The sequence below is a fragment of the Dasypus novemcinctus genome, chromosome 6 (genome assembly GCF_030445035.2).
Source record: "Dasypus novemcinctus isolate mDasNov1 chromosome 6, mDasNov1.1.hap2, whole genome shotgun sequence".
Classification (NCBI taxonomy): Eukaryota; Metazoa; Chordata; class Mammalia; order Cingulata; family Dasypodidae; genus Dasypus; species Dasypus novemcinctus.
The window spans coordinates 43,030,784-43,044,747 of NC_080678.1; the positions used below are offsets into that span (position 1 = coordinate 43,030,784).

General features: G+C 38.6%; 2 protein-coding genes across 2 annotated transcripts in view; both read left to right on the forward strand.

The window, feature by feature from the left end:
- Positions 1-9,731, forward strand: part of TM9SF3 (transmembrane 9 superfamily member 3) — a 62,535-nt gene extending 52,804 nt beyond the window's left edge. Inside the window, exon 15 of the mRNA XM_004456975.5 lies at positions 4,835-9,731. Within this exon, the coding sequence (XP_004457032.1) occupies positions 4,835-4,902 (68 nt within the window). The 3' untranslated portion in view covers positions 4,903-9,731. The remainder of the gene's footprint in view (positions 1-4,834) is intronic.
- Positions 9,732-13,270: 3,539 nt separating this feature from the next.
- The window catches only part of TLL2 (tolloid like 2), a 148,858-nt gene continuing 148,164 nt past the window's right edge, over positions 13,271-13,964 (forward strand). Inside the window, exon 1 of the mRNA XM_058298668.2 lies at positions 13,271-13,690. Coding sequence (XP_058154651.1) covers positions 13,498-13,690 — 193 coding nt within the window. The 5' untranslated portion in view covers positions 13,271-13,497. The remainder of the gene's footprint in view (positions 13,691-13,964) is intronic.

Here is a 13,964-nt window from a genome sequence, read left to right on the forward strand (position 1 = left end):
TGTCTCCAGCATGTGTTAGAAAATATATTAAAAAAACTTTTGAGAGCAGCATGGGATAATGGAAAGGGCATGGACTTGAGGGTCTGATGGATTTGGCTTTAAATCTCCATGCTATCAGTATATTTTTTACCACAGGAATTCAGATTAACCTCACTAACTTGTGTAAAGCACCAAGCATAGTTTCAGGGCTGTTAATAGGCAGTAAGGGGTGGCCAGTTGCATGAAGCAGAGGGTGGAATGGGAAGAACAAGGGCTTTTGGGGTCATTCAGTCCTGGGTATGCATCCTGGTGCCTTACTTAATAGCCAAGTCATGTAGGCCAAATTACTTAACCTTTCTTCCTCCATTTTCCCATTTGTAATATAGAAATAATGCCTCTCTCATAAGGTTGTGGCTAGGATTCAGTGATTGAATGTGGGTAAACATCAGGTAGATGGTAAATGCTAAGTGAATGGTGATTGGTCTGTTTCTGTATTGATGAGCCTAAAAGTCCTTGGGCTTCCTTCTCTGCTGGGATTTGTGTCTCTGTTTCTGCACACTCTCTGGCATTCTACAGCTTGTGTTTTCATTTCAGAGCAATTTCATGTCACTGAGTCCAGACAGAGGTACCTTAAGGTAGAAACTTATATAAATAACTTTTTTTTCTAGTTCAGTTTTTTACTCAATGATAAATGAGGCTAATTCTCGGTTATCTCACAGGAATGAAGTAAGACTAAAGGTCTAAGCACTGGGGAAACATTTCCAGATAGTGCATAGTTCAGATTCTTCTCCTTTTTCTTTTTTTGAAAAATACTGTAGACTTTTTACTTGTTTTGATATTTGTCTGGCATAATACTTTTCTTTCAAATGAGCACAAATTTGTTAAAAAGGTAAAAAGTTGGAAAGAGAATACAAAAAGTTATTTTGCCCGAACTGTAAGAATTTAGTAAGTTGCCCCATGATATCTTATTATCCCTGAATTTTTTCTTGAGATGCCATTCAAGTTTTGCTGATAGTCCCAATAATATTCTTTGATAGCAAAAGGATCCATTTCATGATTATGCATTGCATATACCTGTTACGTTCTTTTAGTTTCTTTTAGACTGGAACAGTACCTCAGTCTTTTCTTGGCCTTCATGACTCTTCTTCACTTTGAAGATTGCAGGCCAGTTAATTTGTAGAGCATCTCTTAGTGTGGGTTAGTCTGTTTCTTTATGATTAGACTCATTTTTGGCAAGAATGTTAAAAAAGTGGTGCTGTGCTCTCATGTGTCTTATCAGAGGTCACATAATTTTAAAAAAAAATAGAAACTTTAGGTGGTTCAAACCCCAGGCCTCCTTGACCCGTGTGGAGCTGGCCCACATGCAGTGCTGATGCGCGCAAGGAGTGCCTTGCCACGCAGGGGTGTCCCCTGCGTAGGGGAGCCCCACGCGCAAGGAGTACACCCCGTAAGGAGAGCCGCCCAGCGTGAAAGAAAGTGCAGCCTGCCCAGGAATAGTGCCGCACACAAGGAGAGCTGACATAACAAGATGACACAACAAAAAGAAACACAGATTCCCGTGCTGCTGACAACAACAGAAGCGGACAAAGAAGAATATGCAACCAGTAGACACAGAGAACAGACAACCGGGGTGGGGGGAAGGGGAGAGAAGTAAATTAAAAAAAAAGAAATTTAGAGCATTTTCATGTTTATAGAAAAATTGCACAAAAAATATGGAGCATTAACATCTACTTAACATGTTTTTAACATCTTGGATTAGTGTAGGTACATTGGTTACAATTGATGAACAAATACTGATACATTTTTAGTAACTAAAGTCCATTGTATACATTAGGGTTCACTGTGTATACAGTTCTTCGGGTTTTGGTAAGTCATGTCATGTTGCTATCATTACGGTATCACACAATAGTTTCACTGCCTTAAAAATGCTCTGTGTTCTACCTATTCATTCCTTCTCCTCTTCCTATTGTTTGCTATTGACTTTGTTTTTCTGTTTTGATAGCTTTACCTTTAACTTTAGGGTGGGCAATGGAAAGAGAAAGATGATAATCTTGTTTTGCAAGGTAAATCCTAGTATGACATTTATGGCTACCTTAAGGGTACCAAGATTGCTTTGTTTCTCTATCAAAAGGGCCTTGGTTCTTATATACCATACATGCAAATGTTCATGCACACAAACACAGGTCAGGTTTGACTGTAAAGTAGTGAAAGGGAAGACAAGTCTGTATTTTTTTTTTTTAAGATTTATTTTTTATTTATTTCTCTCCTCTTCCCCCATTGTCTGCTCTCTGTGTCCATTCCCTGTGTGTTCTTCTGCGTCCACTTGCATTATCCAGCAGCAGTGGGAAACTGTGTCTCTTTTTTGTTGCGTCATCTTGCTGCATCAGCTCTCCATGTGCAGCCACTCCTGGGCATGCTGTGCTTTTTTCACAAGGGGCGGCTGTCCTTGCAGGGCACATGCCTTGTGCATGGGGCTCCCCTACACGGGGGCGCCCCTGCATGGCATGGCACTCCTTGTGCGCTGTAGCACTGCATGTGGGCCAACTTACCACATGAGTCAGGAGGCCCTGGGGATCGAACCCTGAACCCTCCAAGTAGTAGATGGAAACTCTTAATCAGTTGAGCCACATCTGCTTCCCAAGTCTCTATATTATTGTCACATTTTATTTACAGCTGCTGTGATAACCATTCCCTGTGGTAACTAATTGCTTAACTAACTGTGAGGGAAAGATGAATAGGAACTAAAGATTAAAAATCAATTTATGTCATGTGGGAATGTCCTTGTTATCCCTAGGCAATAGAAGTTTCCTTCAGTATTATTGGCTAGCCTTCCTTTAGAATACTGCTCACTGAACTCTGAGTTCAATCTCATCACCAACACTTCTTAAAATCACCAACATTTGGTGAAATACAGAATCCAAACAAATGGTTAAACTTTTTTTCCTAATTTTTTCTGTATGTAGGAAGACCTAAAAGAGGTAATACCTTGATATTTACAAGAAAATGGAATGAATCCAGCTAAATTTTTTGAGTGCTTTTCCTGTTGAAATTTTATCTTGCTGCCTGAACATCTTGGCACATATACCATCCCTGCTGTTCAGGCACTGTCCCAGCATTTATTCTGTAATGGGCTTATATGCCTTCAGTGATGATCTGTTTTTTTATTTTGTTTTTGTTTTCATTTTGTTTTTGATGGTGGTGGTGGTAGGGAACCATTCAGACTAGAAGTGAGTAAAATGTCATCACAATGAAAAATTTATATATATCCATCAATTTATATTGCTAAAATTTTTTTTTAACTTGGTAATGGAAAGAAAGATACTTAATTTTTTTTTAATGTAGAAAAAGACCAAAGGTGGGAAATATTTAAACTGCTATTATCTTTATATTTTGAGCATAGCATTTTAGTTTTAAGGAAATCAAGTTTAAAAATATTAAAATATCATCTCTGTTACTCCCAAGACATTTTATTTTCTTGAGAGCATATTCAGTGTCTTCCTTTTATAGTGTCATATTTATTACCTTATTCTTGAGGTACTCATAAAATTAGGAAAAAATTATTCCCTAGGTTGATACTGTTTTGCTTTCAAGCACATCTCTGCTCAAAGGGGAACAGTATTTTGCAAATCTGGAAAATTGGATTTGGTTATTGGATGCCAGTTAATTTTTTGTTGCTAGTTAAGTTTTTATAGATATTTTTATATTCCAAGAACTCGGGTTTATTTTGTACAAAATTGAAAAATCATTCAATTTTTTACCTAAACGCCAAATATCAACATTATCAACCCATGGCCAATCTTTTATTTATACCTTCACCCACTCTTCTTATTCTGACACGAATCTCAGGCTTCATGTCAATTTATCTGTAAATATTTCAGTATACATCTCTAAAAGACAGGTATAATTCTTTAATACAATCATATTTGGTTAATATTCAGATTTCCCTAACCTTCTCCCCACTTATTTTTAAATACCTTTTTTTTGTTTGTTTTGTTGGTTTGTTGCATAAAGATCCAAGTAAGGCCCATGTGTTGCTTGGCTAAAATGTCTCTTAAGGATCTTTTAATCTATCAATATTCTCCCTCTTTTCCCTTGCAATTTATTTAAAACCAGTTTTTTTTTCTTTTATTGTTTATATTTTATTCTTGAGAGTCTTCTACACTCTGAATTTTGCTGGTTATATCCCTGAGGTGTCATATGTGCTCCCTCCTCCAGTATTTCCTGCGAAATGATAGTTAGATCCATAGACTTGATCACATTCAAGAATTCTTAGCCGAGAATTAACAGGTTGGTTTTTGACCTTTTATCAGGAGGCACATAATGTTTAACTGTCTCTCCTTGTGAGGTTAGCAGCCATTCTTAACTAATGCTTAGTTCACATAATTCATTAGTGGTAATAATATCCTAATTATGTTGTTCCTTTTATATTTATTAGCTGGGATACTTCTATAAATATCATGGTTTGGGGAACATATGTTGGTATTTCTTTAAAGACCTAGAATAATATATGCTCAAATCAAAGAAGACACACTTTTTCATCTGTCAAATTTTTATTATCAAATCGTCTTGATTTGTAAAAGATGTATTTTAATTCTCATTGTTATTGATTTATACAAATAATAATTGATGCTTGATTCTTCTTTAAAATTACATCACGTCGCGCTTAGTGCATGAAGGTAACAGGTGATTTGCAAAGGAAATAATAAAATTTTAATAAGTTCAAAGTGAATACTAACATAAAGATTTGATCTTCAAAAAAGAATAACTTTCCAGAGCAGAGAGCATTTAGTGTTCATAAATGATTGACCCTGCTGTATGTATGTTTGTTTTAAAATAATTTATTTTATCTTTGCAGGAGCGATTGGTTACATGGGAACAAGTGCCTTTGTCCGAAAAATCTATACTAATGTGAAAATTGACTAGAGACCCAAGAAAACCTGGAACTCCGGATCAATTTCTCTTTTGTGGGGGTGGAACTTGCACAGCAAAACAAGCGCAAGAAGATATTTGGGCTTTAACACTGGGTACTTTGTGGGTCTCTGTTTCGTGGATGGCTTAAAGTAACATCTATTTCCATTGATCCTAGGTTCTTACTGACTGCTTTCTCCAACTGTTCACAGCAAATGCTTGGATTTTATGCAGTAGGCATTATTACTACAGTACATGGCTAATCTTCCCAAAAACTAGCTCGTAAAGATGAAATAGACCAGCTCTCTTCAGTGAAGAGGACAAATAGTTTATTTAAAGCATTTGTTCCAATAAAATAAATAGAGGGAAACTTGGATGCTAAAATTACATGACTAGAAATCTTCCTGGCATTTAGTGTTTCTGTGTTATTGAAAAATGATGTTCCAGAAAGATTACTTTTTCTTATTTTTACCACCATCGCCAACATATTGTGGGACATTTTTATATACTGAATCTGAGTTCTTTTTTGATGTTTTTTCCCCTCAACTGCATCCTTTTTTTTTTAAAGAGAGAATTAAAAAATACTAAATCCTGCATGTAATATATCTGCTGTCATCTTGGACCAACTTCCCGTTTATTTATCTTGAAATTATCCATTTACATCTTAATTCCATCCAAAGAAGATACAGTCTGAAGATAGAGGTGTACTCTCTACAATTTACTGTACAGTTTTAGAAAGCAAAGTGTTAAATGGAGAAGATACTTGTTTTTATTAAACATTTTGAGATTTAGATAAACAACATTTTAACTGAATGTCTAAAGTGATTATCTTTCCCCCACCCCCAGGTTAGTCTTACATCTTTTTTGGGTTTGAATGAAGGCTTTACATAAGAAATTATTAAAAACAAGGGGGGTGGGTAATAAGTGTATATAACATTAAATAATGTAATGTAGGTGTAGATTCCCAAATGCATTTGGTTGTACAGATTGACTATGGAGTACTTTTTTCTGAAATGTGTGAATTTGGGGGGCTGTTTACATCTTGCCTACCACTGCATGGAACATTGGAATTTCTTCAAAATGTGTGTATCATTCTTATTTTGGGAGGGGGATTGTTTTTTCTGTTTCTTTTCTGAGGCTCCTACAGGAGCTTGATTTGTAATTTAGAAACATTTAATTTTGTTAATCCTGTCTGGGACACTTAAAGTAACACCTAAAGCATTGCTGCTTTAGAATGTTAAAATAAAATTTCCTGACCAAATTGTTTTGTGAAACTACATGTGTTTGCAATTTGAAATATCTGTTCAAAAGGCTATTACTGAATGCCTCTTTTTTTTTTAATGTAGTATAAACTATGCTTTTCTAATACAGGGTACCCACACTTTAAAATCCCCAAACTTGCTTACATCTAGATTATCCAATATAGTTACAAAGAGTCCAAGCCCTTCTTGAATGAAATTGTGGCACAAAATCTGTTCAGGTTAGTGTACCATGTGCAAGTGGATGTGGTAAAAGTGGTTAGCTTACTCTATTAGATAAATAAATAAAGGTTACAGTTTTCTAAAAGAAGTGATTTTAATTTTGAATACATCTTTCTGGAATTATCCATAATGTGAAATTTTCCTAGTACCATTGAGTTTTAGTAGTTTGCTATGCAAATGACCACCTGAAATAATACTGTATATTGATATTTTTAGAAAGACTCAGAAAAGCTATTTTTAAAACTTAATATGCAACTCATGCCATTAGTAGTTACATAAAATGCCTTCATTACAAAATGTTTCTTTAAATTGATGAACTCCGCATCTTATAATTTGGTTATAAAGAGTGAAAAGTTTGTTGTCCTAACACTAAGTATGTTTAATGTGAACAAACACAAATTTGATCAGAAGTTGGAGGTAAAGTCTCTTCTTCAAGCCAAAATACATTAAACAAACTACTGGTTCTTGCATTTTCTCTTCTTTCTTACCTGCCTTTAGATCTTAAAAGAAACTAAAAATCAATATTTAATTGCATATAATATGTAACTTTTTACTACATGTAAAGTACTTTTAACATAACACATAAAGCACAGCAAACTTTAATCTTAAAAGAAATTTTCATGATATTAATCTTGCAGGTAAGATGTAGGGTTTTAAAAGAATGTGTGGTTTAGCTGCTTTCAGGTGCATCATTTCTTTCTACTAAATTGACCCCAGTTTGAAGTTCTTTGGCATATGCAGTGGAAAATTAATTTCTTGGTTCCCAGATACATTGAGAGCTCCATTAAGAGAATATCAATCACCAGGAAAAGTCCTTTAGAAAATATATATTGGTTTTTGGCTTCAGAGAAGTGCTGGATGAATATGGGTGTGTCTTAAATTATAATTCAGTAATGCTATAGCTTCGTAGCTGTAAGTTATAGAATAGTAATACGGAATATTATTTAAGTTAATGAAAGGGTGGGATTTTTCCACACCATTAAAGTCGTTTATCTGTCTTTCATTTGTTAACATTATTTACTCACCTTACCCACTGATCCTTTGAACATGATCAGGAACTTAACTTAAGGATAAATTATCCCTGTGTATCTATAAACATATTTCTCCTGAAATTGAACTAAATTAGTACTTGAAAGTATTATATGTATATTATAATACAAGGGTAGGATAAGGTGGAAATATGATGGTTGGATGGTATATTATGTTGGAACTCCTAGATTGTACAGGGTATGTTCATAAATCAAGCCCCTTAACTTAGAATTCATTATATTGTGGTATCTCAACCTAATGAATGGTATGCACGTATGTTTTCCATTGAGAGTGGATGGGCCTCTTTATAAAGGTAGTTGTTGCAGATCCCAGTTCTTCCAAAGCCACTTTATTGAAGTTTTATCCACAAATTTTGTTAATTTTGATAAAGCTTTTGTTTCCTTAATGTTTATTAACTACCATATGCCAAATGTCTTGCAAATAAATGTTATTTTTAAGCTTTTTGAATTCTTACAAATGTAAAACAGAAAAAACTGTATTAATGTTCAGGAAAAACTGAGTACTGAAGGCCTTCTGCATATGAATTCTGGAAGCAAAAACCCTATTTGCAATCTATATACCCTGCAGTTTCTTCTTGGTTTTAAGTTTAAGGTGCCGTGTCTTAGTGCTTCATTTTATTGATTTATTGTTGCATGCAATAAAAGGAGTAGTGAAGTATGAAAACACAAGTATTCATTAATATTTTATATTTTCAGAAGAATTCCATAGTTATGAAGCTGTATTTTTTGCAATCAAGATGTTGAGAAGTGAAAATTTATGAATATCCCTTAATTTGGGAATATACAGAAATAGCAAGACTAGATTTAGAGGTAGGGTAGACATCAGAAAGTTAACATACAGCTGCAGAAATTTTGTAAGATTTAAATTTGGTAAAGGACTAGCTGTATTTCTTTCCCAGATGAGTTTTTCCTAAAAAGCTATCTGATGTGGCATTCTTATTGGAACTGTAGACAGAAATGTGCAAAGACAACAGCAAACAAAATTAGCGTTCTTATTTCACTATGTTAGGAAGAGGTATTTAAGAAAATGTTGTGAAAGCTGTTTATGTTAAAGTATTGGCTTACTAATAATTGACTGATAAAGCAGCATATTATTTATTTACCCCAGTTCATCAATTTTGGGCATTTGAAAGTTACAAACAGTGCAAGAGCTTAAATGAGCAAGGAAGAAATAACATGCGATTCTTTTTGAAGAACAACTGAGCATATTTGGCAAAGTAGTCTCTCTCGAGCTTTTCAACTGTGTCAGACTTGAATCTATAAATCCCCATTGTATGGACAATTGTTAACACTTAGAAGGAGATAATTATTGCTTTATGATTACTTTCATTTTGTACACAGCCCGGGTTGGTGTAGGCTATATTCTAACTGGCTTTTTAGTAGCAGAAATCCAATATAATGTATCAAATACATCTAAGGCTCTAATCTAGTTTCTTAATTTAACTGAAGTTGGGATTTTTAAAAAGTAATAAAAGCTAAATGTACTTCCCTTGGATCTTTTATTTCCTTTTTGAAAGAGGTGAACTAAGCATTATAACGGGATAACCCATTGTTACTGGCATATGCATATGAAGAAATTACTAATAGCTTTCTACAATTAAGTTGAAGCAGGGATCAGCAAAATTTTTCTGTAAAGAGCCTGATAGTAAATAGTTTCGGCTTTGCGGGCCTACATAGGTCTTGTGGGGACTACACAATTCTGCCGTTGTAGCACAAAAGCAGCCATGGTAGACAACACAAACTAACGAGTATGGTGGTGTTCCAGTATAACTTTGCAAAAACAGGTGGTGGGCCGTTGTTTGCTGACCCCTGAAGTGAAGGGTTTAAAGTGTAAGGTTTTTATTTCCCCCAACTTTATCTTGGAAAAAAAATTCAAATGTACAGAGAAGTTAAAAGAAAGAATGCTACAATGAAAAAGGTTTGTCTTTTAAAATATTATTTTTCTTTTATTCTCCTCTTGACTTTTTATTTACAAGCTCTGACTCCTACACTTAAGCCCCATTGCCCCTAATGCTTGTTGTCATTGTCGTGATTGATAATACATTGCATTTGTTTAGTACTTTTTACTTTATCAAAGCAATTTCGCATGTTCACTGAGAAGTTGGTAGGGTAGATAGCTGTATTTGATAGATGAGAAACTAGTACACAAGTAATCAAAATTAGGGCCCTGTGATTTTTTTGAGTATTGTAACTGCAAAATGGGGGTGTCTTCTCTCCAGGAGACAGGAACAGATAAAATCATTGAGAATTCATGTTCTTTACAAATGTAAGGGATTGTTTTTATTGTGCTACATTAAAATCAGTGGTTAATTTCTCCAGGTCTGTTTGTACTTTTTTTTCCATTTTCCTTTTTCAACTAGTTATTTAAATCCTTGTCAACCTCATTGGCTCTTCTAATTTTATTTGCTGCCTTAGTTCACATCTATATTTGGCAGTTCCTCTTAGTCAAATAGTTAACATTGGTACAAATTTGGATCACAGAAAACTTTCATGACTCCACCTGGTTGGACAATTAAGGACATGAGGGGGTCTATTACGTTCCTTTAAGAGCAGCCAGCTTTTTGGTTTCAAAGTTAGAACTATTTTATTAAACAGTTCATCAAAAATTTAACATTAGAAAAGGATGGGAAATAAACCTACATTGGGACATGTTGGCCCATAGTGATGTAGTTCTACAAAGGTATTTAAAATTAATATTTTCATTCTCAGCATTTCTATGTTTCAGGTGATAGGAGTTTCACATTTTAAAACGGGAAATGGTTGTAAGGGGAAGTTGATGTAAGTCATTTTAACTGAGCAGTATTAAGGTTATTCTATTTGTCTCCATCTAAGCCACTAAGATTATGAGACTTAAATCTTGAAGGTCCGTGAAAGGGTAGGAGGATCTATAGAAAGATATGGAAGGTGGTTCCAAGTTGGAGCTGGTCAGCGAGGTCAGCTCCAGGTTAGAGACTGAAAGAGTAGGGCAGAAATATGTAAGTGGCATAAATGTAGGAGCTACTTTAATAGATAACCATCTCAAAGATGTGGGTTGTGTGGTTATCAAGGCATCCCAGGCAAAGAGAGGGAAGTGTGAAGTAACAAGACCCTATTACGATGACTGCTAAGTGTTTATTGCAACAAAAGTGGAGAGGGAGGTAGCAAGAACCAAGGCTAGAAATTTGGGAGGGAGACCTGACAGTGGATGGAGAGACTGGGATGCCGCCCTAAGGAGTTTGGGTAAAGGTTTAGGAGAGTCATGAAGGGTTTTAAGCAGTTGCTAAAAATTAAAACAATATTAAATAGGTTTTTTATTTCTTCAAAACTCAAAGCACCTCAGTGGTCAGCAATACAAGGAATGAGCCAGTAGAGAAGAGTGTCCCCTTTATTCTGGAGGTTCTGTCTTGTTAGGGGAGGAGATTATGATATATAATGACTTGGAAAGGCAAAATTAGGTGAAAGCCTAAATGAAGTAAGTAGTTAGGGAGGGCAAAACTTGGTAGGTTTGGAGGGGTCTGAGAGTGCCTACAAGAGAACCTGGGCCTCCTGGGTATGCATATAGGGAAATAAATGCAATGAGTTGAGCAGGGAACAGAAGTCTGACTAAGATGGGGGGAAAGTTTGTATCCACTTGCAGGTTTTCCCCAGGACCACAAGATGGGGGAGAAAACTGGCAAATAATTATGAGTATAATGATGGGACTAAGTTGAGTAGACTTAGATCACAAAACCTTTCATTCTAAATACATCTCCAGGTTTTTTTTTTCCCCAAATTTAAACTAAAGAAAACATGTTAAAACTTATTTGAGGCCACATTAGACTTGTAACATATAAAGTTGATGAGAAATAAGGAGCTATGGAACCAATGAGGAAAAAAATGGTCCCTATCATCCCTTTCTACTATGATCCAGATATTCTGTTGGCATGTGTTGGTTGGTAGCCAAAGTAACATAGACAGGGTTTCTGATAGAAAACAGTGCAGTTTGCTCATCCAGGAGCACCATTGTCTTCAAAATATTTGGACAAAGGAAGTTGGTGAGAAGACCTGGCAGCTTCTCTCAGGTGGAGAGTATAGGCAGTAGAAAAGCTCACAACGTTGGTACTTGCACAAGAGCTCACCTCTAATGTCTATTTTCCAGAGGAATTCCCTGCTAATGAGGAAGCCAGTTGGTGGTTTGCCTTGTTTCATCTGGAGACCTGGAAGTGTCACAAGTTTGTTAGGCCTTTTAAATGTTGACTTTGTGGACTTGTCTACTGACAGGTGGTGACCTTCACTGGGGTGAATACAGAGAACTATGGCGTTGGGTTTGACTCCTTCCAGTATTCAGGCAGAAATGCTGTTCAACCCCCTTCCACACCTATTGCCTGTTTGCTGGCCACTTGGCCTTCTCTGCCATTTGGTGTCATTCATCTCCCCCCTCCCTGCCACCCCCCCCCCCCCCCCGGATTCCTTCTTTTCCACTTACCAGTTCCTAACCAGATCTTGCTCAATCTGGCTCTATCCTGTATGTGCCCATTTGATGAAAACTCAAGTAGCATGAAGCAGGGTCAACTTGGATTTCTAAGAGCAGGATAAAATATCCAACAGTATCCTTCCTGTGGTTACCTTTTAAGCATTTACTGGTTTGAAGGATGTGTTATCTTCGTTAATAGATGAGAAGACAGGTGACCATAATGCAAGAAATTCGGAGTTGTGTATAAAATCCAACCAAGTCTGGGGTCCCTGTAAGTTATTCTGAGCCAGTGAAGTCACATGAAAACCCAAGAGAATGTTTAGTCCATCTTTCTGCTTCCATTTTAAGTGAAAAAGATTATCCTGGATGTGATGCTAAAATCTCCACACGTTGGAGTGTTTTTTCTAGATTTTTCTAGATTAGGACAATTTTACTTGCATAAAAAGGTCTTTAAAAAGTGTAACTGTAATAATACTTTTTAGGTCTAAATATTGTAAAAACAGTTCTTACCATTTTTACATTTAAGGCACAATAGTACATTTCAAATTTCTATTTTTTTTTCCTAAATTGCTGGGCATTTGTTTTTAATTGGCAACAAATAACCAAACTTTGTAAATTGGTCATTTTTTACTACTAGTTAATGGTGAGTGGCTTGTTTAATAAAACATGTCCCTAAGTTAACACAAATAGCACAGGCTATTTGTTCATTTGTCTGCGTGAAGTATCTTAGATCATTTTACTAAAGGATGGGGTCTCCTAGAAGGGAAATCCGTCATTTTAAATCATTCTTCCTTACATGTCAGCAGGCACTACCTTAGGTTATGTGGACACCTCGGCAAACACCCTTCACACCTGAAAGAGGGGATGAAGAACTGCAAGGTGAAGACACAAACCGCCTGTTGAAAAAGCTGAGAATAGTAATCCTTGGTTTTTCCGCGCTGAAGGGACCTGAGAGACGATTCCCTTCATCCCTGCACAGGAACGATTGTCCGAAAACACCGAGCAAGTCGGCAGCAAGGCGCACCGCGCACGTCGCGCTCCTGCTCCTGCGCGCCGAGCTCTGACCACTGCTACCTGCATTTGTCCACGTGTGCATCCGGGAGTTGGAAAGAGAGTTAGAATAAAACAAGTTGATCTTCAGGAGCAACGTTCTTGAGAACTTGGAGGCCGGGTTGTCTCCCAAAGAAGGGCGACCTGGGCTGGGTGGGAGCGCCGCGGCCTCGGCGCCCTCGCCTTCGGCATCTTTGCTTGGCTCTCCTGGCTCCGAAGTTGCGGAGGTGCGGGGGAGGGGAGGGGCCTCGCCTCGGGCGCTCGAGTGATTGGCTGCGCGGGGCCCCTAGCGAGGGCTGTGTGGTCCAGCCCGGGTGGAGAGGGGCGGAGCGGCCACTGCTCCAGCCACCGCCGCCACCGCCACAGTCGCAGCAGCCGCAGCCTCGGCCACCCGGCCAGTGGCTCCGAGTGGCGGCTTCTAGGGCGTCCCGCCCTGGACAGTGGGCACCGCGCTCTGCTCACCCCGCGCCCGAACCATGCCGGGCAGCCCCGCGTAGCCGCCAAGCCGGGTCCTACCCGACCCTGTGCCCAGTCCATTGCCCGGGCCGAGCTTCCCGTGCACGCGACTCCCTCGGCCCCCCACCAGCTCCTCGCAACCATGGCTCGGGCGGCTGCGCTCGGGGCCCTGGTGCCACTGCTGCTGCTGCTGCTGCTGCTGCTGCTGCTGCCACTGCCCCGCGACGCCGGGGGGCCCGGGGAGCGCTCGGACGCCGCCTCGGACTACTCGGCGCTGGAAGGCGACGAGGGCGCGGAGCAGCAGCTGGAGCACTACCACGACCCGTGCAAAGCCGGTAGGTGCCGCCGCTGCTGCCGGAGAAGTCCGGCCGAAGTTTACTACCTTTGAAATGCAGAGGAAGTGGGGGCAGGCCTCCTCCTCCCCGAGGCCCCCGCGCCCCCCAGGAAAACCGTGCCCCGAGAAGCTGCTTAAATACCACTCCGAGCCTGGAGCGTCCCGGCCCAGGTTTGAGGCGTGGCCCGGGCGGCGACCGCGGGAGCTTTACCCACGCGAATCAGGGCGGCCGCCCCAGCGAGAGGGCGCCGGGGGCCGGGCCGTCTGACAGCCAG